The following is a 26,778-nucleotide window of genomic DNA, read 5'->3' as shown; positions in this document are numbered from 1 at the left end:
ATATTTAATAAAAAAAACATAAAATTACCCTCTTAAAAAAACAAATATAATTACAAAATCAAAATTAATACAAAATTACATTTAAAACATCAGCAGTTACTTCAATACAACATAAAATTTGAGATTCAAGATGATTTATTTTTTAGATTCAAGATGAAATTTATGTCCATTTTATTGAATACAAAAAAAAAAAAATCATAAAATTTGAGATTCAAGATGATTTATTTGTTTAGATTCAAGATGATTATAATTAAATAAATAAGTTTAGGCAACATTTGTATAAAAAAATGTTAAATATAGATATACAAAAGTTGTATTGAATCGAGGGTATGACTCGCATGTATCACTATCGTTGAAGGTAACCATGACCACAATATAATCAATACAAAATACAAAATGGCGGAACTGAACTGCTAAGCCATGCGAAACCAACATACCTATTTAAAAAAAAGAATCTTTGTTTCTCTTTTACATTAAATGTACAAGCACGTTAGCACTATACTACAAAAAATATACACCTCATTTACAAGAGGGAGATTTATGTCTCAACGTTAGCTTTGTTTCCAGAAAGGATGAGGGAGATTTCAAGACCACGGCTGAAGGCTTGATTAAATAGAAGCCGAGACTGGAAAGTGGAAATGAACGGAAACCATGATAAAAATGCTATTGGTGAAAAAATAATCATACCCATTCCAGCATCATACATTCTAGCAAACTCACGGACAGATTCCCAGAGGCCAAGACTCTTCATAATACCCTTCCATGTAATTGCCAACTGCAAAAGAGTACAAAATTATATAAAATGATCCAAGTGGTAATTTCAAGTGCCAGCATTGACATTCAATAAAAAGAGTTGGTTTTACATAAACCAACTCTATTCAGACAAATGGCAGAAACAGTACAATGATTCTACATATACTCGTTGAGAGCCCCATGTTGAAAGAGATATGGTCTAAAGAGTGTCTATCAACCAACTCGATAACGCACGTGGAGTCCTAGGTGTGGGGGGATGTTTTGACAGTCTCATATCAGATGAGATATGACTTGAAAATATGTTTATAAGTGAGAGGCCTTCCTCACTTTAAAAACCGGTTTTGTCGGGTAGAGTTAAGGCCAATCCAAATATTAAAGAGTATGTATAATTTATCAACTTATTTTATCTTTTTAGACATCTAGAAAACAAGTCATTATAGCCATAGCATTTTTATTCTCTAAGTTAACCGGGAAGATATGATAATACCATCCCTTAGAGCAACATACTTTATCAAAAGGCTCTATAAATAATGTATTGCCGAAGGAAATTTCTATGGTGCACACTTATTTTCCTTGACAAATGAACTGGTATATAATGCAGGACAATTCTCAACAGACCGTGATTCAGAGGTTCCAAAAAAACTAGGAAACTTGCTTGCTGATGATTATTTGCTATGTGCTACATGCTGTCTGACATGATCTCCAGATAGATTCAAATCGAGAAAACCCGCGCAAAAATAAACGAAATGTCAAACTTACAGATAATATTCCCCATCCAGTAGGGATAAAAGCAAGGATGCTCGCGAAAAGGTCAGGTATTGAAAGTGGAGTAAAAGCAACAACAAGACACACAGCTGCAACAAGGCCTATAGATACAACTCCCTGTAAAAATCTTAACACAAGCTGAAAATCGGCCGATTTTTTTGGGCTGTAAGTAAAGATCTGCAAAGCAAAGAAATATCATAAACCTAATGAACAGGTGGTGTCAAAAAGCTTAAAGGGGAAAAATAATTAAGATAGCTGATGATGGAAGTAAATAAACGGAAAAAATGCTTTACATAAAAGAGAAAATACAAAAAAAATATATAAAATTATCAGGAAAAAATCAAACCTTAAATATCAAGACAAATCCAACCAATACAACCCACGAGAATCCATATATCTACAGAACAGAAAATAGTCAGAACCTATAAACTAAAGAATTGAGTATGTACTGTGTTAATGAAATATTAAAGAAGCCCCAAGCCATTTCACACGAGTATGATGTATAATTTACAGAGCCAAAGCAGTAATTTTGTATTATGTTTTTTTGTTAGGACTATACATGATAAGTATCAAATACATAGAGCGAGACGAAATGTTTACCGCAAGTGATGTATCATCTCCAGTAAGATGTAGCTTATACACAACACCATATTGAAACAAGAAGAACCTTGCACTCAAAATCGTCTCAAAGATACGACCCCTCAAAGTTTGGATATGCATCTACAGAAAGAGTAATTGTCATTAGATACTAATAGAGGAAGCATCAATATGAAGGCTATAGAATATAGATGTTGATTGGGTTATTAGTATTTAGTTTTTGTTATTTATAAAATGTGTGACTATATCCATCAAAAAAAGGATGCACGGTTTCTTGGATATGTTTCGTAAGCACCTCTGTAACCAAGATAAAAGTATATGAGCTCAAGTATACCTTGGGTTCACACCTATATGAGCACAAGCATACCTTGGGTTCACACCTATAGTTATCAAAAGTCAAAAACTAAACGGGTCCATGTTGTTGAAGTTATGGGATTTTTAGATTGGAATATTATTGATAAAAACCAAGTGATCGGGGCTCAAGTAGTTAATGAGCTCCACCAAAGGACGAATCGTTTGGGAGAACTCGATTCGATTCCTGTGTGGAACAATTCTTGGCCAGGATTTACTTACCTCCCGGCCGAACTCTGGATCACTAGGGCCCCTTCCCCAAGGAACCGGAGGGTTAACAGCAAAAAAGAGCAATGATGTATCTTGACCAGAAAATTACACAAACAATCAAGTGAAACATTAATGTTACCTGTTCTTCCAGCCACCAAGACTCCCAACTATTTTCTCCTTTCACTCCTACTCCTCCTTTGTAAAGGAGCCAACTTGTCCAATCATCAAAATCTTCCACAGTCCTGTGTGAGAATTCATCATAAACTTACACACTTGCTCACATAAAATAAGTTATAATGAATTCAACATCTCTCAAAACAATGAAAAATGGATCAAATTTACTAATGGATCGAAAACCAAATGTCAAGGCATTTGGCCAAACTAGTGTCCCCTGCACAAACTTATTTTGGACTTTGAGCTTCGTCCCCTGTTGTCCATTTAATTTAATACCCATAAATAAACTAGCTCAAAGCCTACCTTGTTCTAAAATATTGAATCACAATAGATAAAAAATTAATGTTACCTTATTATTAAGTATATTTCTGTGTGACTGAACAACTATAATTAATTACCGTATTTACATTATTTATAGCACCAAGTAATTAAAACACCGAGCAACTTACTTTTGCCACTCGAAACCAGAAGGGTTGAAAATGTATGGTGCAAAAAGCCAAGAAATGACAAGGAACCAACTGCTAAGAGTTAGCAAAACATATGTCACAGCACCTCCCTGTGCAAATCCATACGCAATGTAAACTATAAGAAGCAGGGCGACTTCAAGCCTGTTGCATTACACAGATATAATATCATCAATGTAACTGGATTTCTTTCAACATTAGCCAAAACAAAAATAAAATAAATTATAAATAAACTATAAATTTGACTCACGCTTTGACGAAGTGGCTTCGAGAATATAGTCTATAATTTTCAGCAAATTTTATGTGACGGACAACGAACCCTCTACCAGTTGCTCGGTACTATGGTGAAACGTCAAACATATTAAAGGTTTTTTTTAGCAGAACATAATAATAATAATAATAATACTAATAATAATTCCTTCAAAAAAAATAAAATAATAAAATAGACATACTTTGGCACCTCCGTGGAGAACAGTACGCCCAAAATAATGAGTTTTAGTTCCCAAAGAGAATGTGAAGAAGACAGAACACAACTGAAGTTGCATTGTGATGAAACTGAAAACAGCCTGCAAACATTTTCACAGAATATAGACAATATTTAAGGCCACAAAGAACTGAATATCTAGGTTGAAGATATAGGATTGGGATTAAGGAGGAAAGAAAAAAGGAAGGATGGGTGAAAGTACGAAACTGAATATAATTTATACATGTAGGAAAATTTTAAAATTCAGGATATGGGTACGGATAAATATATTAAACAAAAATTTTTTGTCTAAAAAAAAGCTTACATAGATCCAGAACTGATTCTTTTTTTTTTTTATGAATAAGGAATCACTTTTTTTTGCTTTTAACTACAAAAGTAATCCCATCTAGCATAAGAAACATTGTGGCGCAGTGGTACTGTATTTCCATTTTACTCCATGATACTAAGTTGTAAACCGCAATTGAGTTTTTTTTTTTTTTTTGTTGCATTTTTTAAATTTCTTTATTATAAGCGCAAATTTTAAACATTTAAATTGTTATTGGTTTGGAGAAAGCAACAAATGGACTTATTAAACAAGCCCAGGACGCAGCTTATTAGACAACCCGAACCTCCCCATAAACAATATTAACAACGTACAAAAAAAGCTAGCTACCGCCTGTCAATTTTTTCTTCCTGGCCGCGTTTTCTTCTTCCGTCATCTTCGTTTTTTTCTTCCGTCTCATCTTTCTCCACGATTTCTTCATTTATTCTTCTTGTGCACCTTCGTCCTTCCCGTAGCATCGCATTATTCTTCTCTCACCATCTTCTTTGTCAAGTTTTATTATTTTAATGATGTTCTTATTGTGTTATGGTTTTGATGTTTGGCTGGCATTCTAGCCATATCCAAACATATTTAGGAATAATGAAGCCATGTCAAAACTGTATCCGATATTTTTTCTTGAAAAAAAAAAAAGTAAATAAATGATGAATACATATTTGGACATATCATATGCATAGCTGTATCAAATATGGGCCAAATAGATACTTTAGCATCTTTTAACTATCCAGGCTTCCTGGGTAGGTAATAATGTTTTGCAATACCTTAACATTTAATATTCTTATTTTTATCTATACCTATATATAAAGGGAATACTTAGTTTTAGTGTAATACTATTTCTTCTAAGCACAACCTTCATTTAAACTATTGTATTTATAAAAAAAATTCTTTTAATAATATTTTTTAAATCTTTTAATTAAAGAAACCAGTTAAATCCACTACTATATGAACAACCCACTATAATAGTAACAATATCAGGCCCTGTAAAAGGGAGCTTATTTTGATCTTAATTGCCAAAATTATATATGATTGTGGTATAAGCCTGAAAAGTTATAAGTAACCAAATGCAGTAAAATGGATATACAATTAAGCATAATAGAAAAGCGAACAGACGGGCACATTAGTGTCCGTCTTTCTGGTAGTATTAATACTAATAAAACAAAACCAATTAAAGTGAGAAACCAATCAAGATTCGGAGATTAATTAAAAAAAAAAAAAATGCCTCTGACAACATGGACTAACCTTCAGCAATCCTAACTCAAGTATAAAACCCATTATCATTGGTACTGCAGTAAAAACACCAATCTGCACCAAAAATTGTGCATTCAAGGCTGCATCAAGTGCTGTGTTACCCAATAGTTTTGCCTTTTCTGAGACAGCTTCATCAAGACCAGAAAACGCCTGAGAGAAAGCAGATCATCAAAAAAATGGTACCAAGATCATGAAAGTCCAAAGAATATGGATTTGGAAATATCTGAATTTTTCAACAAAAATATTTTCCTTTAGAAATCATGCATGCAACACGACTCTGGATACAATATGTAAACCCAATGGAAAAAAAAAAAACTAGTCACCTAACTATCACGTTTCATGAAACTGACAATGTGACTAAATGAGAAATGTCCCATATTTGCAATAAGACCCCTATCATACAAGCCAGTGCATGCTTAAAGTAATACATGTTAAAAATCTTGAGCATTACTTATCAAGGGAGAAACGGAAATTAATAACACTCTCCAATGTAGTTTCAATTCAACTTCCTAAAGTTCTAATTGAGGGCTGAACAAAAAATTGTTGTAAAAGGAAAGAATAACTACAATAACTAGGAAGATATTATATCCTTTGTAAATAAGCTACAATAAGAAAACAATAGTCCACTCAGAGTCAGAAAAAAGTGGTGAAACATAGCAGATAATCAAACAAAACAATTTACCAGATATGCTCTTCCATATAGGAATATATATACGGTGAGGACTGTCATCTGCATTGTAAGAAATAAGAAAAGGTTAATGGACAACTAAAAATGGTCAACATCACCACGTTTTCCAAGAAAGAAATGAGAGCTTAAGAACTATACCATGGTACAAACATAATAACCAACAGTCGTGAAGTAGAAAGAAAGCATTCTAAAGAAATCAAACAGTTGTCCAAGCCTGTAAATATCCCTGCTAAGCACTTGCTCTCCATTACCACCTGCTACTTTCCCTTCAAAGAGGGCAATCTGGTTTAAACCAACATCCCTTCCTTTTCCAACCTAAAGAAAGTAAAAGCAATTAACAACTGAAAAATTACATGGAGCTTAAACAAGAAAGTATCCATGGTGTAGTTGAATAGTCAACCTGAATGTATTCATGGTGTGTGACATTTCCAAGCCGCAACGTAGAGTTGAAGCCTGCACAATGTATTTATTTCTCAATTTCACAAGATTAATCGTAAAAAATTGCACAATCATGGTCCTAGACAGATGGCGAGAATAGACAAGCCCCAATCCTAGTGAATTTTATAGTACAAATTTTAGACGATGTGGTTTATAAAATCTATCTCCTGAAAATAGTATAATGATCAGTCATTTTCTATCTTACACCACATTCTTGTCAGAAAGGCTTAACTAAGAACTACTCCCTCCGTCCCATATTATAAGCAAAAAAAAAAAATCACACTTATTAAGAAAACTAAAACATAGTAGTTTGCAACATAGTTTCTTGTCTTACCCATGAAATAAGTTTTATAGGAAGATGTAAAAACAATTTTCATTGGTTATTGGTTATTGAGAAAATGAAAGAGAGAGCAAACTGAATGCACTTTGCATTTAATTTTCCTTTGGAAAAGATAATTTTTTGAAACAACATAATTAAAAATGATAAAAGTTGGTCTTTTTTGCTTATAATCTGGGACAAAGAAAGTGGGCTTTTTTTTGCTTATAATTTGGGACGGAGGGAGTATTTGAAAGCTGTACTAACTGCTGCCAGCTAAAAACTGCAGATTAATACTCTTGGTTACACTATTTATTCTGCTGTACAACTAACCAGCAAGAAAATATCCATAAATAAATATGGATTACAGAGACGATTCTTTACTCACCAGCATATATATCTTCACTAATATTAATAACACGTGAAGCTTTACTAATCCCTCCACGAGTTATGTGAAATATTCTGTCAAATACATCTGGGTGCCCATAGTGCATGCGAACTCTGCAAGATTTTTTCCCAACAAACAAAATGTCGGTAAGTATGACAATCCAAATTAATAAAAGCTCTAATTAGCATTGTCTGCAAGAGTATAAAATTAAAAACGGATCAAGTTTCAAGATTAAGTAACACACGATTAAGTAACCTACAAATTAAGAAATTCAATTAAAGTCCGTATATTCAATTATCTATTATTAAAAATTCTCTCTCTCTCTCTCTCTCTCTCTCGTTAATTATGTGCATTTATTCACGTGAGAATAAGGGTACAATTGACAAAATATTAATAAATGTTGTCTAGAATTTCTAAAACAAAAAATAAATAGTAATGCAAATTTTCTTACAGAACAATCATCAAAGATTTAAAATGAACCTCTTGTGTGATTTATTTTATAATTCAAGATACCTACAGTATGATAAAATGATGCAGGACATGTGTATGTTTGAGCACCTCAACCAAACTGTATTCTCTCTTGTTCATCTATAGATATTTTCAAGTACCATGTCGAGCATCTAGATCCGGGGTCTATATGTAACAGATATTATAGTTGCTAGAAAGCTAAAGACTCCATTTGAAATCATCTAGATAAAGCTCTAAAATCTTTTTAATCTAAGATTGAAGGGAATTCTATTTGAGGCATGTTAGGCACTAAATATGGATACTCGTTCCATTCGGGATTTGAACCGTGGTTCGCCACTTTGTGGGAGTGTAGCCCCTTCCACTAGACCCAATCCCTGTTGGTATATTAATGTTATCTTTACTTATGTCGGCTTTGAATAGTCAAATATAAATTGGATTTCTGAAAATAAATCAAACACGTATTGAAAGTGTTTGAGGCTTGCCGATATAGCTTTTTCCCACCCAGTGGAATCAGCACACACGTCAATTGAAATCATCTAGATAAAGCTCTAAAATCTTTTTAATCTAAGATTGAAGGGAATTCTATTTGAGGCATGTTAGGCACTAAATATGGATACTCGTTCCATTCGGGATTTGAACCGTGGTTCGCCACTTTGTGGGAGCGTAGCCCCTTCCACTAGACCCAATCCCTGTTGGTATATTAATGTTATCTTTACTTATGTCGGCTTTGAATAGTCAAATATAAATTGGATTTCTGAAAATAAATCAAACACGTATTGAAAGTGTTTGAGGCTTGCCGATATAGCTTTTTCCCACCCAGTGGAATCAGCACACACGTCAATTGACACAAAAATAATCACCCATGAAACATGTTTGCTGATAGACCAGCACCATCGTAAGATTAGAGGGTGTAGTAAAAATAATAAAACAAACAAATTTATGACTTAACCAATCACTTCAATTATTGTTTAAATGTACACACCATCGGCACTAAACACAAAAAAAAAACACAACTTACTTCAGAGGATTTGCTAAAACGCGTTGGGCCAAGGTTACAAAGCTAGTTTCTTGATTGGACATGAACCAAGCCAAGGATGAGACACTGCAGAAGTATCAGCATGCAATACGTAAGCGAATGAGGGGGAGCTAAATCCCAATACTGTAACTTCATTTATTGAATTTATAAAGGGTGAATGCCATACCTTCCAGTAAAAACATGTTCCCTGACTCCAAGAATGCTCGGAGGGCGAAGGCCGTGTTTCGCATGAAACTCCTCAAGAAGATTTCTCATTTTCATTGCCTCCTCAAGATAATTGTCCTGGAAAACAAAATGTATCCAATAAATATGTCTAGTAAAACTGTTTGCAGTTACTATTTCATTTACAAACATATATTTGATGGAATACGAAATATTTATTATCCATTAAATATCATTAGTCCCGAACACCTAACATAGACTAGCAAACCAAATATTATCCAAGATCAGTAAGTGATGCCTGAGAAACTGCATTTACTAGAGATATGGCCAAGTAGTCCTTCAGAGGGTTGTAAGATTCTCATTTCTAAAAGATAACAAAGCCTTCCCTAGATCTGTTATTGGGCCACCTGTTTTTGTCCATGCTTCAGTTTCAAACGTATGGCGTGAGGACTGTGTTTTGAGATGCCACATTCATGAGATATATGACCAAAGTAGTCTTTATAAGGCTTAAATAAATCTCGTCTCTTCAGATAGCTTTTAGGATTGAGTTAGGACTCAACTAAATCCTAAGATTATACAACAGGAGAAGTAATATTTGCATATAAAAGCAAAAATAGAGAATTTGGGTGAAGTACAATAAGATATAATCTGCTAAAGAGCGTGACTGCAACATATAATGTGAAAGTGACTAACTAAACCATCTATTTTGGTCTGAATAAATAGAAGTACTAGATTCAAATAAAAGTAGTAAATAGAAGTACTAGATTCAAATAAAAGTAATTGTGAAAAGGTTTCAACTTTTAATTATCCATGGGCACCTCATAATTTAGTAACTTGTTCAACATCATGATTGCATAAAGCTTGAATATGAAAAAACATAACCAGATCTTACATAGTTAATTAAGCTTTTGTAATTTACGGTGGAAACCCCAGCTATCACAAGATGCAACAGTGCAATATTAAAACAGATAAAGAGAGAAGGCATAGCGAAACATATTCATAACATGACAGACTAGGATTGAGAAAACCTTCTTTTCTTTCATTGATATTTCTATTTCTAGACTTCGGCTATGGGGCCCAACACAACCCCCCAAAACCAACTTGTACAGTGAGGACTACCCAAGTCTTATAAGCACTACCTAGGCCATATATCTAGTCATTTGTGTCTCTCAACACACTCCTCGAGCTCAGGACTCGATATATGAAGAGTGGGGTGATGCTGGTGGAATAACAGAGATCTCAACACCACCCCTCAAGCACAGGACTGAACATTTGGAGCATGGACAAATGTGGGCTCAATAACAAAGATCTTGACCTTAAAACAGATGCAGGATAAGCCTTTTAAGCACTACATAGGCCACATCTCTACTCAATGTGAAACTCTAATAATAGTTTTAATATGTTCATTGTTGCAGTACTATATAGGGATGTCAATGCAGCCGGCCTGCCCTGTTTAGACACAGCCCGCTAAAAACGGTGTGGGGCAGGCCAACTTGAAAATTAAAAATATAAAAATGAAAATACATAAATGTTGAAGAGACAGAATGAGCAAATATCCATGAGACAATGTCCTGACCTGATTCATATCAATAGTTTGAAGTGCATCACCACGGGTGAATATTATCGCATGATTTTGGTTCTCAGGCTTTCCTTCACCAAGCTTTGGATCCCCAGGAAGTTTGATAGAATATATTTCCTTTTGTGCAAGAAAGGCATAAAGATCACGTCAAGGAAAAGAACACAACATTTAAGGGAAAAAAGTGTAATTGATCAACAATGTTTTTATGACAACTTAGTAATCCTAAAAGTAAGAATATAATGTCCCAAAATAGCACAATGATTTATATTTCAATAATGATTTACAAAGCATCCAATCCAAGAACAAAAGACAGCATTGCAACTTAAAATATAAAGCAAGATGAAAGAAAGAGTTTAGGAATTACAAGACATTTGCTACACATACGCTAATATCAAGAAATAAATTAATAACATACTTGTATAACTTAGACTAAAAAAAGGAATCGAGACATCGAGGCCTAAGAGGTAAGCAAACAATCAACAATAAATCTCTTTGAATAAATTTTTTTTTTTATTAAGATAATGTATCTTAATCAAAGTAACTAAAGGAGGAGAAAAAGTGAACACAAAAATTATTTTAAAAAAAAAGGATGCATATCAGTGAGTTAGAGGTAAAAGCCCTAGAAATAATCATGCGTAGTATGCCAAAGAGAGGTTATAAACAACAAACAATAATTGTTCTAGGTGACTACTTTCACAGTTTTCTTGGACAAATGTTTAGAAACAGAACAAATGCAAACCGAAAATGATTTCTTAAACAAAACAGGACCTAAATTATCTTAAATTATAACAAAAGTGCATGGATACAAAGCGTGGTGAAAATTCTTTTATCTAGGATTTAAACTAACTTCAGTAATCTCAAAGGAGATTTTTGTGTAGGATCATTCAAGTGTTTTCTTTTTCCAACAAGCCAGGATCATTCAAGTGTTAAACGAGTTCATGTATGTTTTGGTTTTGTAGTGTCTGATGAATAGGATATTGCTGAGCTTATGTACTTTCTCTTGTATATATAGGATTCAAACTACTGTTATGTACTCTGTTAGGGGTAGTTAGCAGTCAGTTACTGAGTCTCGGGACTTCTGTATATACTATAACTTGGAGTTGATGAACTTAAAGCTCATAAGAACAATTGCACAATTCAGGGACACTCGTTTCTCTCTTTCATTTTCTCTCGATCAGAAATTTACATGACGGTGTGTCTTACATCGTTTCAGGCCTAATCTTTCTTCGTTAGACTTTGCCTTCCTCTTTTGGTTCCGGATCTTTTCAAGCCACGGTTACACGCGTTCGGACGCATTTTCTCTAACAGTTCCAAAGCACCGTCTGTGGTCTTTTGCTTACTGATTATGGTTGTTTTTAAATCTAAAGGACAGCCATCCACCTGCAAACCTCATCCTAAGTGTGAGCGTTATCATCATTGTATTGTATGACATACTATTGATCGATATTGGAAAGTACATGGTCGTCCTACACATCAGTACACTGATCCTCCCCAAGCCCCTATGGTTCTCTGGCTACTCACGAAGATTTTCTACGGTGGGTAGAGTATTGTCAGCTTCTCCGTATCTGCTATTTTGATTGTACAAACTGGTAATTCATTTGCCTGCATATCTCAGTCAGCTTCCTGTAACCCATGGGTTCTCAATTTTGGTGTGAGTCAACACATAACTGTAATAATTCTCTTTTCTCGTCTCGCACTACATCCGGTTATTACCTTAGTACAAGTCTAAACCAATGGTTCCGAAACACAGCCCTAAGGAGTTGGCTCTATCCAAATCCTTATATATCTGTGAGTTGCATTTGTCGTTTATGTGCATGGATATTCTTTAATTTAATTTCTGCTCTAAGTTATTCTTTCTTCCGTTTGTTATTCAGAATCTATGCTAGCTGGAAACTCTGTCAGAGTTAGTTACAACAAGGGGTGTGCCTTAACCCCTTAGGAAGTGTAGGATTAGAAAACTATATACACTGCTGTACTCTTTTCTGTTACCGTTGAGGAAAATCAATTCACAGAATATTCATAGAATGAAACTTTAGATCTCTCTCATATTCTAAAAAAATGCAGACAAATTCATCAAATTTTAGGCATAAAAGTAGTTACCAATATTATTAATATGCTAATCTTATAAATGGGAAAAAAAAATTAGTGCATCATCCAAGCCAAATGAGGAGTTGCACAAGTTCAACAAATATTTTAAACCATGACCTATGAAGCACACGACACCTACGATTACACTGAAATATGTCATTTTCTCAAATTATTATCTGTGTCGATGTCCGTGCTTCATAGACCGTGACGCAAACATATAACATAAAAAACACATAGTAATGCCACTAGCAAGTGAATGCATGATGAGTGAAAAATGGCATTAGTAGAAGCTTTTTACTACCTGATCCTTTCCGTTTATATCGGCTTTGACAAGCTTTGAGTAAAACACCCGTGGGGTGGTTGAATCAGTTGTACTTTCATCAACATGAATAAAAGCAACTCGGAGACCCTCATTCCTGATAACAAAGACAAAAATTTGATGTCAGTTAGAATATTTTTAAAAAATCAAACAATAACAAAGAAATTATGCTTTCTAAAGGCAGATAAAACCATGAAATAAAATTTGATTGAGATAATTCAGCAATAGGGGCTTCACTTTAAAATATGTATCAGAGTCACATTTTGTAATCTAAAATGCCACGGATGAGATGGCTTCAACACCCTCTCAAGTTATAACAGAATTTACATCACAAAATTTTTAAAACAAACAAAGTAACAACCACAATGTTTGCAGTGAACACCACAAGATGGATACTGATAGGAAATGATTTCCTAAAAAAAAAGGAGTTTATCGAATGCGCTCCACTATGAAAGGTTATTGATGAGGTTTTAGATTCCCAATAGAACTGCAACTGACTATGCAACGGTTTTGGACAACTCTGATGCAATTATGGCACATGCAAAAATATCACAATAGAAAAGATACAGCAAAATATGCAATACACTAACAAATAAAAACAAGAAAAAGAAGATAGATACCCTGAAATTTCAAATATGCAATTGATATTTTGACATTAGGTGGCATATAAAGCACACTACAAACATTAGGAAAGTAGTTATTAGAGTGAAAAGAAGAGAGAGGAGAGAGCAAAAGTTATTGTACTGGTTTGTAGAAAAGTGAATTGTTACATTGATAAGAAGTAGCACCAGTTTATATATACCGTGTTCTTATCTTCAGTTAGTTACACATAGCTGGCAAGCGCTAGAATATAGAAAACAGAATACAAGTGAAAGCTTATAGAACTAATGATCTATCCTCACAGTAGTAATGCTTGACTATCACACATTCAAGGCTACTATCACACAGATGCCCATATAAATTACATAATCATAATGTCATTCTTGAAACTAAAAGTGCTTGGGAAAATATGAGCACACGATTTTGATACCTCTGCAACAACAAAGCAATATCAGCAGCTTCTGGTGCCTTTCGCTGCTTTTGTTGACCATAAATTTGGCATGACACAACATAAGTAAACTTCAAATCTGCTTGTGCTCGTGATTCACGTGATGATTCAAAACCTTGACTTGAAATGAAGTTGTTCCGAGAATAACTGTCCACTATTGATACAGCAGATGTCAGCAAATATACATGCCAAGCTTAAATGGAACAAAAAAAATAGAGATCATAGTGCAGCACAATTTTTTTTATTTAACTACCTCCCAGTGATCTGCTCTCCATATAGCTTTGCAGCATCAAAGCTCTCCTGTAATACATCATACCACGCACTGCAAATTCAAAGAGAAACGAATTGAAGAAACATCAGCACAGTGTTCAGGGAAGAAACCAAAACTACTGGAAATACACTATTTACGCAACAACTCGTGTCAAGTGGAAACATAAACTCAGACAAATAGGATTTGCCAAGAATTTATAACCTGTTCTAGCCAGAGTCTGCCCTCGATAAGACACCCAAAAACGAAGTTCCAAAGAGTCGCTAGAATTTTCTTGAAGTTCTGCATCCTCAGTAGACGAACGCCTCCCAATTCTTTCAAGAAAGTTGTCCCATTCATCTGCAAAATACAATTGTTCAATTTCAACCCCGAAACAGCAAGGATCGTAGAACAAAATCCATTCCATAATGAAGATTAACAAACAGCTATAGCTTTTCACACAGTTCCATCTTGACAGATGAATTAGCAAGACAAATTTATTTCCCCTCTTGCTTTTATTTTACTTTTTTTTGCTCTAAAATTGGCTAATGGGGAAAGGGAACACAATAGGGTAAAAAATTATGTCTCAAGACGTAACGATTAATGGATAAAAAATTGAAGAGCCAAAATTAAATACAACAAGGACAGAAACAGCCTGCATTCAGTCAACATCTGAGAAATATAACATTGTAGTAGTGTTTTTCTGAGTGAAGAGAGCAAAGTTCAATTCTGTGACGAATGAAATGATTGTATTGTTGATTCTTTCAGTGATAGAGTACAATATTTAAATAATGCATACAAAAAATTAGAGGAAATTCAACTAACACTAACTGTTACAACTGAAAGAATTATATAAATATTGTAAAAGGGGATCAAAGAGAAAAGAAATAATACCTGGAAATATCTTTTGAAGATAGAATAGAGTAGATATTCCATCCTCATTCTCCTTTTGCAATTCAGATGTACTATAAAGCACAGTTTCACTATAGTATGGAGTGAAAACACTAACAAATAAAACACAAGTGACAGATGTTAATATTTAAACAGACAGAGAGAGTTAACACAATAAAGTATATGCATATGCCCTCATATACCTGAATGGCAATGTTTCACTGACAGGTTTTGCTGAAGGCATATCCATAAATAATGAATTTGAGAAAAACTCGAGTCTTCTCCTGGCTTCTAGATTTTTTGGAACATTAGCAGCAGAGTCCTTTACAGTAAGCAGAAGATGCAACCGCTTCACAAGCTCTTTCTACAACAAACATGAACAATTATTGTATATGTATAAACACTAAAAATAATGATGACCTGTATAAAAATATTAGGCACTTACAATTTCAGGATCATTAGGCCATTGTATCCTAGAAAAAAGGCGGCCCTCTTCCCTAGCCCTTGCCAAAACGTTCCATGTATCAAGATTCTCCCTGGAAATAAAAAATAAATAAAAAAACGAATGAAGAATATTACGAAAAAATAGTAGTCTATAAAACGGTCAAGTAATTTCACTTATGCAACCATGTACCTTAAATCCGAGGACACCAGGTCATGAGTAACAACATCATACAGCTCATAAACAGCTTTTGCAGCACCTTTTACAAGTGCAGGATCATTTCGAGTCTGACACTGAGGAGTGAGGTGTGGTTAATATATCATTTGTACCAAATATTATAGCAGGAATACCCTAATGATGATTTTCTACATAATTTATCAAGTTATTTCTATGTTAATAGTGGAGTGTTTCTAAACCTTGATTATAAGATAAAGAAAACTACCAACAAAAAAAAGATGGAGATCAGAGAAAACATGAAACAGTATATATAAAATCATATTTCATAATACAAAATAGTCAACAGAAGAATTACCAGGAGTCCAGTCAATGCCGTAAGTCTAGACAAAACAAGTGGAAGCTTCTTGAGAGACAAGGTTATAACAAGTGAACCCTCTAATATACTGTTATTGATCTCTTTAAAAATTCTATCCACCCTGTCAAAGAGAATATTCACAATCTTTCATCAAGCATGCATTTGTCACTGAACCAAAATTAATGCAATGACTGATGAAATAAGCAAAACACTTCAATTTAACATTCAAAACAGATAATTGAAAGTTCCATTAAGATAATTGAAAACACTTCAATAAATAGGATTAGATCACAACACATCATTGAATCAGAGGTGTATTATTTTAACACAAAATCAGACAACGAAATTCAACAACAATTTGAATGGTTTAATGCTATTCAAAAAACATTGTTAATTAGGTTTAGTACATGATTAATGAATAGAGCAGGGTTTTAAAACTCATCATTCACATAATACAATTAACCACAATTTGATTGTTATTAACCACGACTTTCATGTGTATATTTGAACACATTATGGTTAATAAATATCATCTATATTGAAAACCTGTAAACCATGTATAATTCAATTAACCATGTATATTTGAACACATTTGGCTCGGTGACAGCAGTTTAATTAGTGTCTCTCTTATGTAGCGGTTTGGTTGGTAAAATAAAAAGTGCAAACCAAACCGAACCATGCGGTTGAGTCAAAAAATGATCTGAATGCATCCGAACCAAATGCAGTTTTGCGGGTTTCAGTTTCGGTTGGTTCGGTTTGCGGTTTTTATATTGGGTTGGTTCGTTTTGAACACCCCAGGCTCTGACAACATGTTTAGGTTATATTTTCTTATCATTTAACAACTCTCAATAGCTTTAAAATCTACAATCAGTAAATCCCTTGACATTCCTTAGCATTGTTGATGGGCTATGAAGCACGGATATACACCGGACACGACAGTGACACGCCGACACGGCTAATAATTTCAAAAAATCACACAATTCAGTGTAATTACAAGTGTCGGTGTCGTGTCCATGTCGGACAAGACATGTGTCCGACACCGGGACACGCCTAATCCGAGGAGTGTCCGTGCTTCATAGTTGATGGGTTTAATAAACATATAGCCTTTGTTTAACTCAAAAAATGAAACACAAAAGTATAGAACATAGAGCAGTAAAGTTTATACCAAAGTCTTCCTTCCCTATCATCAACTAAGGAATATAATATTTTTTCGATACTGCAGTAGCACTCCTTTACTGCATAAGCCATATATTCATCCCTACAGATCCTGCTCCACAGATCTGCCTGTGTATCTTTGCAGTCCAAAGCCAAATCTACCGCCAACAGGATCTGAAAAAGAAACATATCAAGTTAGAAAGCATATGGAGTCCCAGAAAACTAAAGAAAACTCTTTAAAATCCATTCCAAGTTATTCATATAGCACAGCAGTTCCACCTTACTGCTTAGAAGAAACAAAGGCCATTGAACTAATCTCAGACTTCCTGCATTGCTAGGAATAGAAAGTAGGTCCATTTCCCTGAAAGAAAAAATATTCAAGAGGTCAAAATATGTAAAGCCTGGTACAAAAATATACAGCATAATCCACCAAGTCAATTTGCATAAGTTTTTGTTGCACACAGAAGTTTTGTTGACTCCTTTACAACATAAGAAAAGAAACAGAAAAGAAATTGGTTGAATGATGCAAACCCTTCAAGTTTCAGTGCACAAGATTTTTGAAACATTAATAAAAAAAAAAGATTTTTGAAACATTGTCAACCAGCAAGTTTCCTTCTACTAACCTATTGCTAATAAAATCTTCCTCCCGCAGGCTTTTGATTATCTCATTCCAAAATGGAGCAAACATGGCAGCATATGCTTTTTTCATATCCTGAGAATCCTGTACCAGAATAAATACATTCATTTACCCATACTGCATGCGACATATTCCACACAAAAGAATGGTACATGAATAAGACGACAATAATGGCAAACACAGCATATCTCCACTAGGTGAGGTAGGCAAATAACTTCAAAATGTCATATTATTATCAATCACATAACTTTGACTTGTACACAAGCAAATATTTAAGTTCCACTGACACCAGCAATTAAAATTGACATAGTCACACTTTCAATAACTATTGTAAATATGAAATTTAAACAAAATCCACACTTTGAGTTCAGTAAGCGCATTACTCGCTTCAAATTTGACTGTACAATTTTATTTGACTCACAGACTAATTGAAATTTAAATGTCAGTTTCATCACACATGTGTGTTTCACAATGACACCAACTAATACCCCTATTTGAGAATTCCTAAACTCAAAGTCAGCCTCCTTTCCGGTACAAACTTCTATGAGAGGTTTCTATATGGTGGTATAAATCAACAAATTTTCAACAAAGAATAAATGTTTTTATTCTCTTCATGCTGATCACCTTGCTCAACAAAAACGAATAAATGTGAAGAAAATATTATCATAATGTAGAATTGCACAGAACTACAGGTTCTGAACCAACTAAAACAATTGGTAACAAGAACCAAATAAGTTCAACTTGCTCAAACATATTCAATGGCATATGGAGGACCTTCGATTAGTGGGGGAAAATTACTTAACTTCAATTAATTATTGTCAAGGAAATTAATAATTATTTTACATATAAAAACAAAAACATAAATATTAAAATCATTAAATTTTAAAATAATAAAATAAAAGTATTAAATATCACTCATGTATATAATAAATAGTTGTTTAAACCATCATCAATGAAGAGAAATATTCACATTCAAGTAGTTGTATCACGTTATATTCATTAATCATCCATTAAACGTAATTAACCCCATATTTGAATGGCATTAACCACCAAAAATGTTGTCGGGTTTTGTTGTCAAATGAGTATGTCAAAATATCATTTCTGATTATATATTATAGTCTAAATTGCACAACTTAAGGTTGATTGCAGCATCACAATTATACCGATATCCCAAAAAAAAATGGACGATTTCAGACACCGCTTATTATGCGTGAGCTTGAATTATCAACACGCAATTCAAAAGTTTTATCCTACTGTCACTTAAGTTACCTTCAGAAGAGACAAAAGTTAATTAGACTTCAAAAGCTACTAACTATAACCATGGCCTTGGGCAGTGAGTGTGTGCCAAGAGGCATGAGATAGAGGGTTGGGACTTGTACGATGGGTGCAAAGTCTCATATTTAGTGGGTAAAAATACAAAAAAAAAAAGGGTAGTGTGTGGAAATTTTAAAATTTGAGAGGCTGCATCGGTGCATGTGCCCCTGTAACACACGTGAGTCCAACCCATGACATGACCCTCCCTCGTAGTACCGGTAACAACAGCAATCATAATGATATTAATGATGATCACCTCAGTTGATTGTCCATTGTCTGGATTGGGAATCCTGAAAGAGCACAAACAAGATCGAATTTATCATGAAAATACATTAGATAAAAACCTAAAAGTGAACTTCAAATAAATCAAACAGTAAGACAATGCATCGTATATGGTCACAACAAAATAAAAAGGGTGTAAAAATTTTACAAAAAAATACCAGACATAGGGTATTAATCATTTTCGTAAATGGATAGCGGAGTATAATAAATTGGAGTAATAAACACAGTAGTAATTTAGGGGGAAAATTAGAAAACAAAATAATTATTGTTTTACTCAAAAACATGAAACGGCCGACAATTTAATTATTTTTTTAAAATTCTAAAATCACAGTCGTTTGGAAACGGATGGAGTATTCACCAAACCAACAAGTTTTGGCTCGAAATTTCTAGCAACCGGACTGCATTAAGAAAATTTCATATCCTTTTTGCACCAACTTAAATGATGTCCCACCAAGCCATATAATATAAAAAAATTAAGAATCTACAGAAAAGTAATATAAGTACAGCTTGCCGTATAGAAATATATCAGTTCAAACAGCTATATCCTAAAAAACCCACCTTTTTGCTTGCGGAGAGACCAAATTTTTAACAAATGCCCCTGGGAAACTCTCAAAACGTTTATGCACCATTTCAATTGAACGTATCTGTTGGAAATTATTAACAAGAAGCAATTCATACACGAAATGAGACAACCATGGAAAAAACAGATCAGACACAGTAACAAGGATTTCTTCAGGAAAATAAATGCGGAATTTTATACTAGTTCCCTAAGCAGAGGCAGACCTCTAGAACTCTCAAAACATAAAGGGGGGCGAGAAAGCCTTAGTTTTAAATTTTCCCTCTACCATAGGTAATGTATGATTTTGGTCCAAGAAAAAAAATAACCCTCTTTTTAAATTATTACGCTCATGTCCCATTGTTTTATCTTCTTATTTCAAACTACCAAATTCTTATTTTCTAAGCAAAACATAAACAAATTGAATTGATAAAATCATTTTAATTTTTAAACCTTCTTTCAAAACTCACCAAATAAAATATTAAATTTCACTCAAAAGTAAAAGAACAAAGCTTCACCATTTCAATGAAGGACAGCACAAGAACCAAAATTTAGCTACCCAAATCATTTTTATCCTACTTAAAAAATATATTCTCTCTCTTACCACCCTCCCCTCTTTGTCGTACTTTATCAGCCTTTTTTTTTAAGCCCTCCTTTTTAGGACATATCAAACTCAAATACTTTACTTTTGATTAACAATTGAAATAAATGAAGCAACAGAGAACAGAGTCCAAAAGGTTACCACATTGGAACCAAAATACCTCGCCTAGACGAGCCCGTGCACCAATTACACCACCGACGATAGCTGACATTACAGTATACCAGATGTGGAGATCCATGAGATAAATCTGTAGAATGTACAGGCATTAGAAAAGATTGCCAAGTATAAGTGAAAACAAGAAGAAAATTATTACCAAAACAATTATAGTTGTTAGAAGTGTGCTTGGTATACTGTATTTTATAATTGTGAACTGTTTATTTTAAATAAAGGTAAACTTACAAGATATAAAATATATGTAAAATTATATTGCGTGCATTTAACATAAGAATGAATGATGTTTAACTCAGCAACTGTTCCATTCTCCACAACCCAACATGTTATAGGGAAATGCCAATTCACATATAATATCACGTGCACTGCAGAGATAGTACTTCGCCTTCCGTTGAAACTTGGAAGTATTACAGCTACTGAGAGCTCCGTGTCATATCCTCCAATTTATTGATTTTCCAGATTTCAACATATGCAGGTGTTTTCATTCTCCCCAACGAAATATTTTCGAGTAACTCATTGGTTTAAAGATAATACACTCCCTCTAAGGCAATATGTGCATGGGTGGGCTAGACAATAAATACATGGTAAGGAGTATGACGAAATGAAGGATAATCCAAAACCTAGAGGAACGAAGTTTAAGGAGAACAAAATGGTGACCTATCGTTCGACTAAATTCATGACAATCATTATGGGGTTGTTTTGTAACTAACTCCTCCAATCAACTGTGTGGTGCAAACAAATGCTGATTACCACTAACTAGCTTTTAGTTCACTGTATTCCTCCGTAAACATTAACAAGAAAATTGCATGAATGCATGACCAAACAACGGTTTTCTAAAATTAACAAAACAAAAAGTGGAATTGTAGAATACTCACAGCCACAACAGGAGCCCACAAGCTAACTATAGTCAAGGCATTGTTATTATCTGCAAAACCCAAATCCTAATATCAGCAACAAAGTAAACACAACTTCATAATGTATTCACCCTATGAAGTAGAGAGAGGAGGGGGGGGGGGGGGGGGGGGGGGAGTCTGGGACTAAAAAATAGGTGTCATTGCACTCTAGGTCCCCTTATTTTATCACTCACATAAACAGTCCCCCCCCTTGACTAATCAAACTTTTTGGGCCCCGATTTTCATATTTGTTGAGAACATATCACTTTTGGGACAAAAATTCACTTTTTGGCACCAAAAATGACTACTTTTGGTGCAAAAGATATGAATTGGGACCAAAATTGCAACAAATGTGAAAATCGAGGGGCCAAAAAGTTGGACTTTTAAAAAAAGGGGACTATTTTCATGAGTTTATAAAACATGGGGACCAAAGGTGCAATTAACCCAAAAAAAATCTTTATCTTTAAGCAATATAAACATCAAATATATAAGAACCACATAATTTGCGAATTGTTGGAAAGTTTCTCACGTGGTTAAGGGGCTGCGTGTTTTCAGTAAATAATTAGGATGACATGTATTGTTTTTCACATTTCCTAGTTTCCTTTGATAAAATGTAAATAGAGTAACGATATGTCATATAGCATCTGATAATTATGATGATTAAGGTAACAGTATGCCTTTCAACATGCAAAATATAATTCCAACAGGTAGTATAAATAAATGATATTCATTCAACGTCTCCAATTTTCATTATTTCCTTCATTGTTTGACATGGTATCAGGAAAAATGGTAGAATATACATGGGGCTTAAAAATTGAACCATCAAACAACATTAAATAATAACAGTGTATGCTTACTCTTTGAGATGAAATCATGCCAGGAGTACGTCAAAGATGGAAGACCCCTTATGATATTGGTAGGTTGAACGAGAGGTTTTATCTGCAATATTAGAAATCAGGAATTAGGAACAAAATAACACAGAAAACTGTGATTTCAAAAAATTTACGTACAATATCTATATGGTACTATAGATCGACAAATTTACACGCACAGAAAAGAGATAAAAAGCAACTACTTGCCTGAAGAAAGTATGCAAAAGTGAATTTGCAGGCAAGTACAATCAACCAGTAGACCACATACCTGCAGAAAACAACAAAAATATGAAAATGAAAAGTGAAAAACCCATGTCACAGAGTAGCACTGCTGACAACAAGGCAAATATAACCAATAAGGAAACAAACCTACATGGATCATCGGCATTGCTAATAGTGACAATTAAACGATGCACAATTGACATGCCTCAAGGACGGTAGTTTACAAATGCAAGTTGAAATAAACATTGCCAGAAGATTTATTTTTTTTCTTCAAGATAAACAGAGTAAAACGATGATGCAGTTCATAAGTTTCCTCGTTTTAGGAAAATTGTATAAAGCCTTGTTGCACTTTCGAACGTTATCTTCATTCAATCAATCACTGATTCAGTCAGTCATTAAACTCCACCATTTGTTTTATAAAAAGGTTATTATCATGCAAAAAAGCATCATTATAGAGAAAAGTATATTGACTAATTTGTGGGGGAGCTCAAAAGATATTATTGATAGATATTACTGTTAATGTGGGGGACCTCAATAAGTAAGACAACCTGAGACAGTTTGAAGTTTGTGGTTTTTCTATTTTATCATTTCAACGTAAGAATAAAAAACAATAATATATCAATTTTAAGTTAAAAACATGAATCAATGATTTAAATTATATAAGAATAAAATATTAAGATCTGTTTCCCAATAGTAAGCTAGCTCTAAACTAACATAAAGGCTTATGATAACAATAACTAAAGTTCAGAGAAAAACTGAAACAATATTAAACTTGAAGGTGACTGTGCAAAAGACATTATGTTCAAAAGGTGGCTCTGCACAATTTCCCCTTCTAATTGCAGTCGCTCCAGGATAAATGGTTCAAGTTGAAACCAAAAAAAAAATAAAAAAATAATAATATAAGCGAATAGGTGTCTCATCCTATATGTGAATGAAAGATTTGCTTTTCCGCACACAACCCACCTGCAGTAGTCACTCATTTTCTCATAAAGACCACGTCCAACATAGTACCGTTCCTGAATTATTTCATTGAGAAAGCAACTGAGTCATAACATACAAAAATAACCTGAAAATAATCTTGGCAGGTATAATTAGAAAGAAAAAAATAACTCACTTGATATATCCACTTGAAAAACTGAAAAAATGATTGATCAGACATATCAGAAAGTTTATGACAAGCTGGAAGTTTGAGCAGCAACGCAAAGAATAGGCGTATAGCTGCATAAACGCCCAGTACAAGCAGGTAAATCCGGAAATAGAATGAATTGTCAGAGTTATTATTATGCCTTTCCTGTAAAACCTTCCTGCAATTGTAGCATAAATACTGTTAATACTCAGGTAGTTAAGATGCAACCCTAATTGCCAGTGTAGTCAAAATTGGCAGATTTGCCAACCTAGGAGCTGAGGTAGGGCATGAAACAGCCTTAATGACCCAGATGGCCTGCCTGCACAGTAGTTTTTGGCCACATCAGGGTATTGTTGGCTCCTTTGGTCAGTGGTCATGTTATGCTTTTCGGCCAATTTATTTAAAATGCTCAGTAGCCAACTGGTATTGATATAATGTGCAATTTCAGCCCACTATACCTCATAAACTTAATGACCAGGGAATCCAAGAAGAAACCCTGAGAATATGATCTGAAGTAAACAGTCATACACAACTTGCAGTCTAGAAGCTAAACGCCCTTACCCTGTAATTTCATGCCATACTAATATTCTCGACTGAAGCTACTAATTTTCACACTATATGACTTTATTTTCTACCATGTGTCTCAGTTGGTATGTTATATATTTATGTTTTTAGGATTGCCAATTTGATTTACTTGACATTGTCAAAGAACTGTTGAGGCATAATTTGTATCTAATCCATATATTGGTTGTGATTAGTCATCATATGAAATTATAAATCATTATAATTATTTTTAAATCCTTCAAAAAAAAATTATTTTTAAAACATCTGCATCACCTCATTGATGTGAATGCATCGCTTTAACACATCAATTTGATAAGGACCACGGCAACCCACTTTTAAGTTAAACTCGCAACAACACTGTTAATTACCTAATAAAATAGCCAGGGGAAAATCAGAAACTCACACGTAAAGATATGTTACAGACGCAGAAGTCAAGCCACCCCAAAAAAACCTTATCACTAGCCTTGACACGGCCATGCCCCTTGCAGTTGTGTATGACCCAAATGTGAGCAACACATCCAAGCAACCTATTCATCATAAAAATAGTATTTTGAGGATTACTTGCAATTCACTAAAACAAAAACAGCAGAAAACACAAATATCTTACTCTTAATGAAATTCATAATTGCAAATGATGGCCCGATGCTAAGTACTGTTTTAAAAGTGTCCAGGTTGATACTCCCCTTGTTGAAAGCAATAATTGTCAAAGCCTGTGAGAAGCAGGAGTACACATACTTTATGCAAGAATTCATCACTAATTACAGTTCAGACTTCAGTTTAAATATCAGGATGAAAAAGGTAACCTGAAACATTAATGCCAAGAATATCCAGAGACGATGGAAGCTTCGATATAAGTGAAGAAACGTTCTATGTTCAACAAAACTGCTTTTACCAGTCTGCCAATCACATGTTCAAAATACAAGCAAGAAAAATTAATTGAACAATCATTTCTGATCAAGTAAAAAAACAGTCACCATAACCTCAACCCATAAATCACCTTCGGCCAAACTACTCAGACTCTCGAAATACAATGTTATTACCAAAAAAATCTTCAAAGGAAGTGTTTCAATTCAATCGATCCATCAATGCCAATTTTTATAAGAATATATATTCTCCAAAACAAAATTGACCACCAAACAAAACATCAAATAAAATAAAAATAAATTGGTGATAAGCCTTCCATAAACTACCGGTATTACAAGCTAAGGGAAGAATCTTCCGTCACCAAGTACAGAAAAAGAAAAAAAAATATAAATTGCTCCTTTAGTAAAAATGGGGACAGAACTCGATGACCCTGTTTCATGGGCGTCGATCCTTTCTAGTTACTTGACAGTTTCAGTTGGAAAAAGACTGATAAATCAAATGAAATTAAATTAAATTAATTTAAAATGCATTTTATTTAATCTGTTGTTCTCTCTCCAACTGAAAGGGAAGTAAAATTACCCATCTATTAACAAAACAAACGGCAATCATAATACAGACAAATTAATTTTAAATTACTTAAAATCTTGAATGCTGGACGAAAAAAATTCAAAATGGTCCATTCAAAAAAACATCCATCTTTGGAAGTAGAACAACTACAAAATTATCGAATACAACCTACTATACGCAATCGCGATGGCTTCAGAAATAACAGCGCAAGTGTAAGAAAAAGAATTGTATTAACGCCATATTCGTATAGAAAAAAATGTCAAAATAACAACATAAAATTTATAAAATGAGAAAGAAAGCATCAGAACTAACCCTTTTCGATTTTTTCGGCTTACGTAAGAACGGCGATTCAGTCCTCATTGGCCAGCCTAATTCAAAACAAGCAGGCGACCTACACATAACCGCAAATTAGAATGGAAAATTGCCTACTAGTAAAAAATGTTACATGTCATGACAGCTGCTAACCAAAAGTATTCATTGAAGTCATCATAATTCCTCCAAGCTGAATGTGCAGCTTTTCCATTTTTATAATGAGCTTCCTGCATTTTTTAGGGGTCCGGGCAGCACGTAAGCATGTGTACATTGAATGAAAACCAAAGATGTGAAAAATAGAGACAAATTTCCTGAATGTGCTTGAATTGCATAGCACTCAACAACATGCTTGCTTGATTTATATACATGGCATCTACGGTGATAGTAAATGAAAGGTGCAATTTACAAGGGAACATTTAAGCTAGCACTACTTCCTAAGATACATTGAACTTGTTCTACTTGCTATACAATGAATTTAAACTAATTGAGAAGTGGGGCATTAAAGAGGTCTAGGAAAGTGAAACATTGGTAGTTTTTTGTTTCCAACACTCCCCCTCAAGCTGGTGAATAGGTATTCTCCATTCCCAGCTTGGATACTATTCCTTCAAATGTTTGGCTGCACAATCCTTTAGTGA

General features: G+C 34.0%; 1 protein-coding gene across 1 annotated transcript in view; it reads right to left on the bottom strand.

Annotated features, from left to right (window-relative positions):
* Positions 1–250: 250 nt before the first annotated feature.
* LOC25489506 (callose synthase 10) overlaps positions 251–26,778 on the bottom strand; it is a 36,252-nt gene continuing 9,724 nt past the window's right edge. Inside the window, exons 11-51 of the mRNA XM_024779751.2 lie at positions 26,297–26,370; positions 26,144–26,222; positions 25,204–25,296; positions 25,008–25,110; positions 24,804–24,927; positions 23,825–24,014; positions 23,674–23,726; positions 22,696–22,756; positions 22,474–22,555; positions 21,599–21,648; positions 20,713–20,799; positions 19,954–20,039; positions 19,370–19,403; positions 17,786–17,883; positions 17,442–17,523; positions 17,173–17,336; positions 16,008–16,128; positions 15,668–15,768; positions 15,479–15,569; positions 15,237–15,397; positions 15,037–15,146; positions 14,368–14,502; positions 14,149–14,217; positions 13,878–14,049; positions 12,830–12,944; positions 10,438–10,557; positions 8,866–8,981; positions 8,682–8,765; positions 7,196–7,308; positions 6,454–6,506; positions 6,192–6,368; positions 6,048–6,095; positions 5,357–5,515; positions 3,767–3,880; positions 3,565–3,653; positions 3,300–3,458; positions 2,816–2,918; positions 2,119–2,238; positions 1,865–1,915; positions 1,513–1,695; positions 251–775 (exon numbers count right to left, since the gene is read on the bottom strand). Of these exons, the coding sequence (XP_024635519.1) occupies positions 539–775; positions 1,513–1,695; positions 1,865–1,915; positions 2,119–2,238; positions 2,816–2,918; positions 3,300–3,458; positions 3,565–3,653; positions 3,767–3,880; positions 5,357–5,515; positions 6,048–6,095; positions 6,192–6,368; positions 6,454–6,506; positions 7,196–7,308; positions 8,682–8,765; positions 8,866–8,981; positions 10,438–10,557; positions 12,830–12,944; positions 13,878–14,049; positions 14,149–14,217; positions 14,368–14,502; positions 15,037–15,146; positions 15,237–15,397; positions 15,479–15,569; positions 15,668–15,768; positions 16,008–16,128; positions 17,173–17,336; positions 17,442–17,523; positions 17,786–17,883; positions 19,370–19,403; positions 19,954–20,039; positions 20,713–20,799; positions 21,599–21,648; positions 22,474–22,555; positions 22,696–22,756; positions 23,674–23,726; positions 23,825–24,014; positions 24,804–24,927; positions 25,008–25,110; positions 25,204–25,296; positions 26,144–26,222; positions 26,297–26,370 (4,461 nt within the window). The 3' untranslated portion in view covers positions 251–538. The remainder of the gene's footprint in view (positions 776–1,512; positions 1,696–1,864; positions 1,916–2,118; positions 2,239–2,815; positions 2,919–3,299; positions 3,459–3,564; positions 3,654–3,766; positions 3,881–5,356; positions 5,516–6,047; positions 6,096–6,191; positions 6,369–6,453; positions 6,507–7,195; positions 7,309–8,681; positions 8,766–8,865; positions 8,982–10,437; positions 10,558–12,829; positions 12,945–13,877; positions 14,050–14,148; positions 14,218–14,367; positions 14,503–15,036; positions 15,147–15,236; positions 15,398–15,478; positions 15,570–15,667; positions 15,769–16,007; positions 16,129–17,172; positions 17,337–17,441; positions 17,524–17,785; positions 17,884–19,369; positions 19,404–19,953; positions 20,040–20,712; positions 20,800–21,598; positions 21,649–22,473; positions 22,556–22,695; positions 22,757–23,673; positions 23,727–23,824; positions 24,015–24,803; positions 24,928–25,007; positions 25,111–25,203; positions 25,297–26,143; positions 26,223–26,296; positions 26,371–26,778) is intronic.

Source organism: Medicago truncatula, chromosome 3 (genome assembly GCF_003473485.1).
Source record: "Medicago truncatula cultivar Jemalong A17 chromosome 3, MtrunA17r5.0-ANR, whole genome shotgun sequence".
NCBI classification, from domain to species: Eukaryota; Viridiplantae; Streptophyta; class Magnoliopsida; order Fabales; family Fabaceae; genus Medicago; species Medicago truncatula.
Note: the sequence above shows the minus strand (reverse complement) of the source record. Positions and strands in the feature narration are given on the sequence as shown.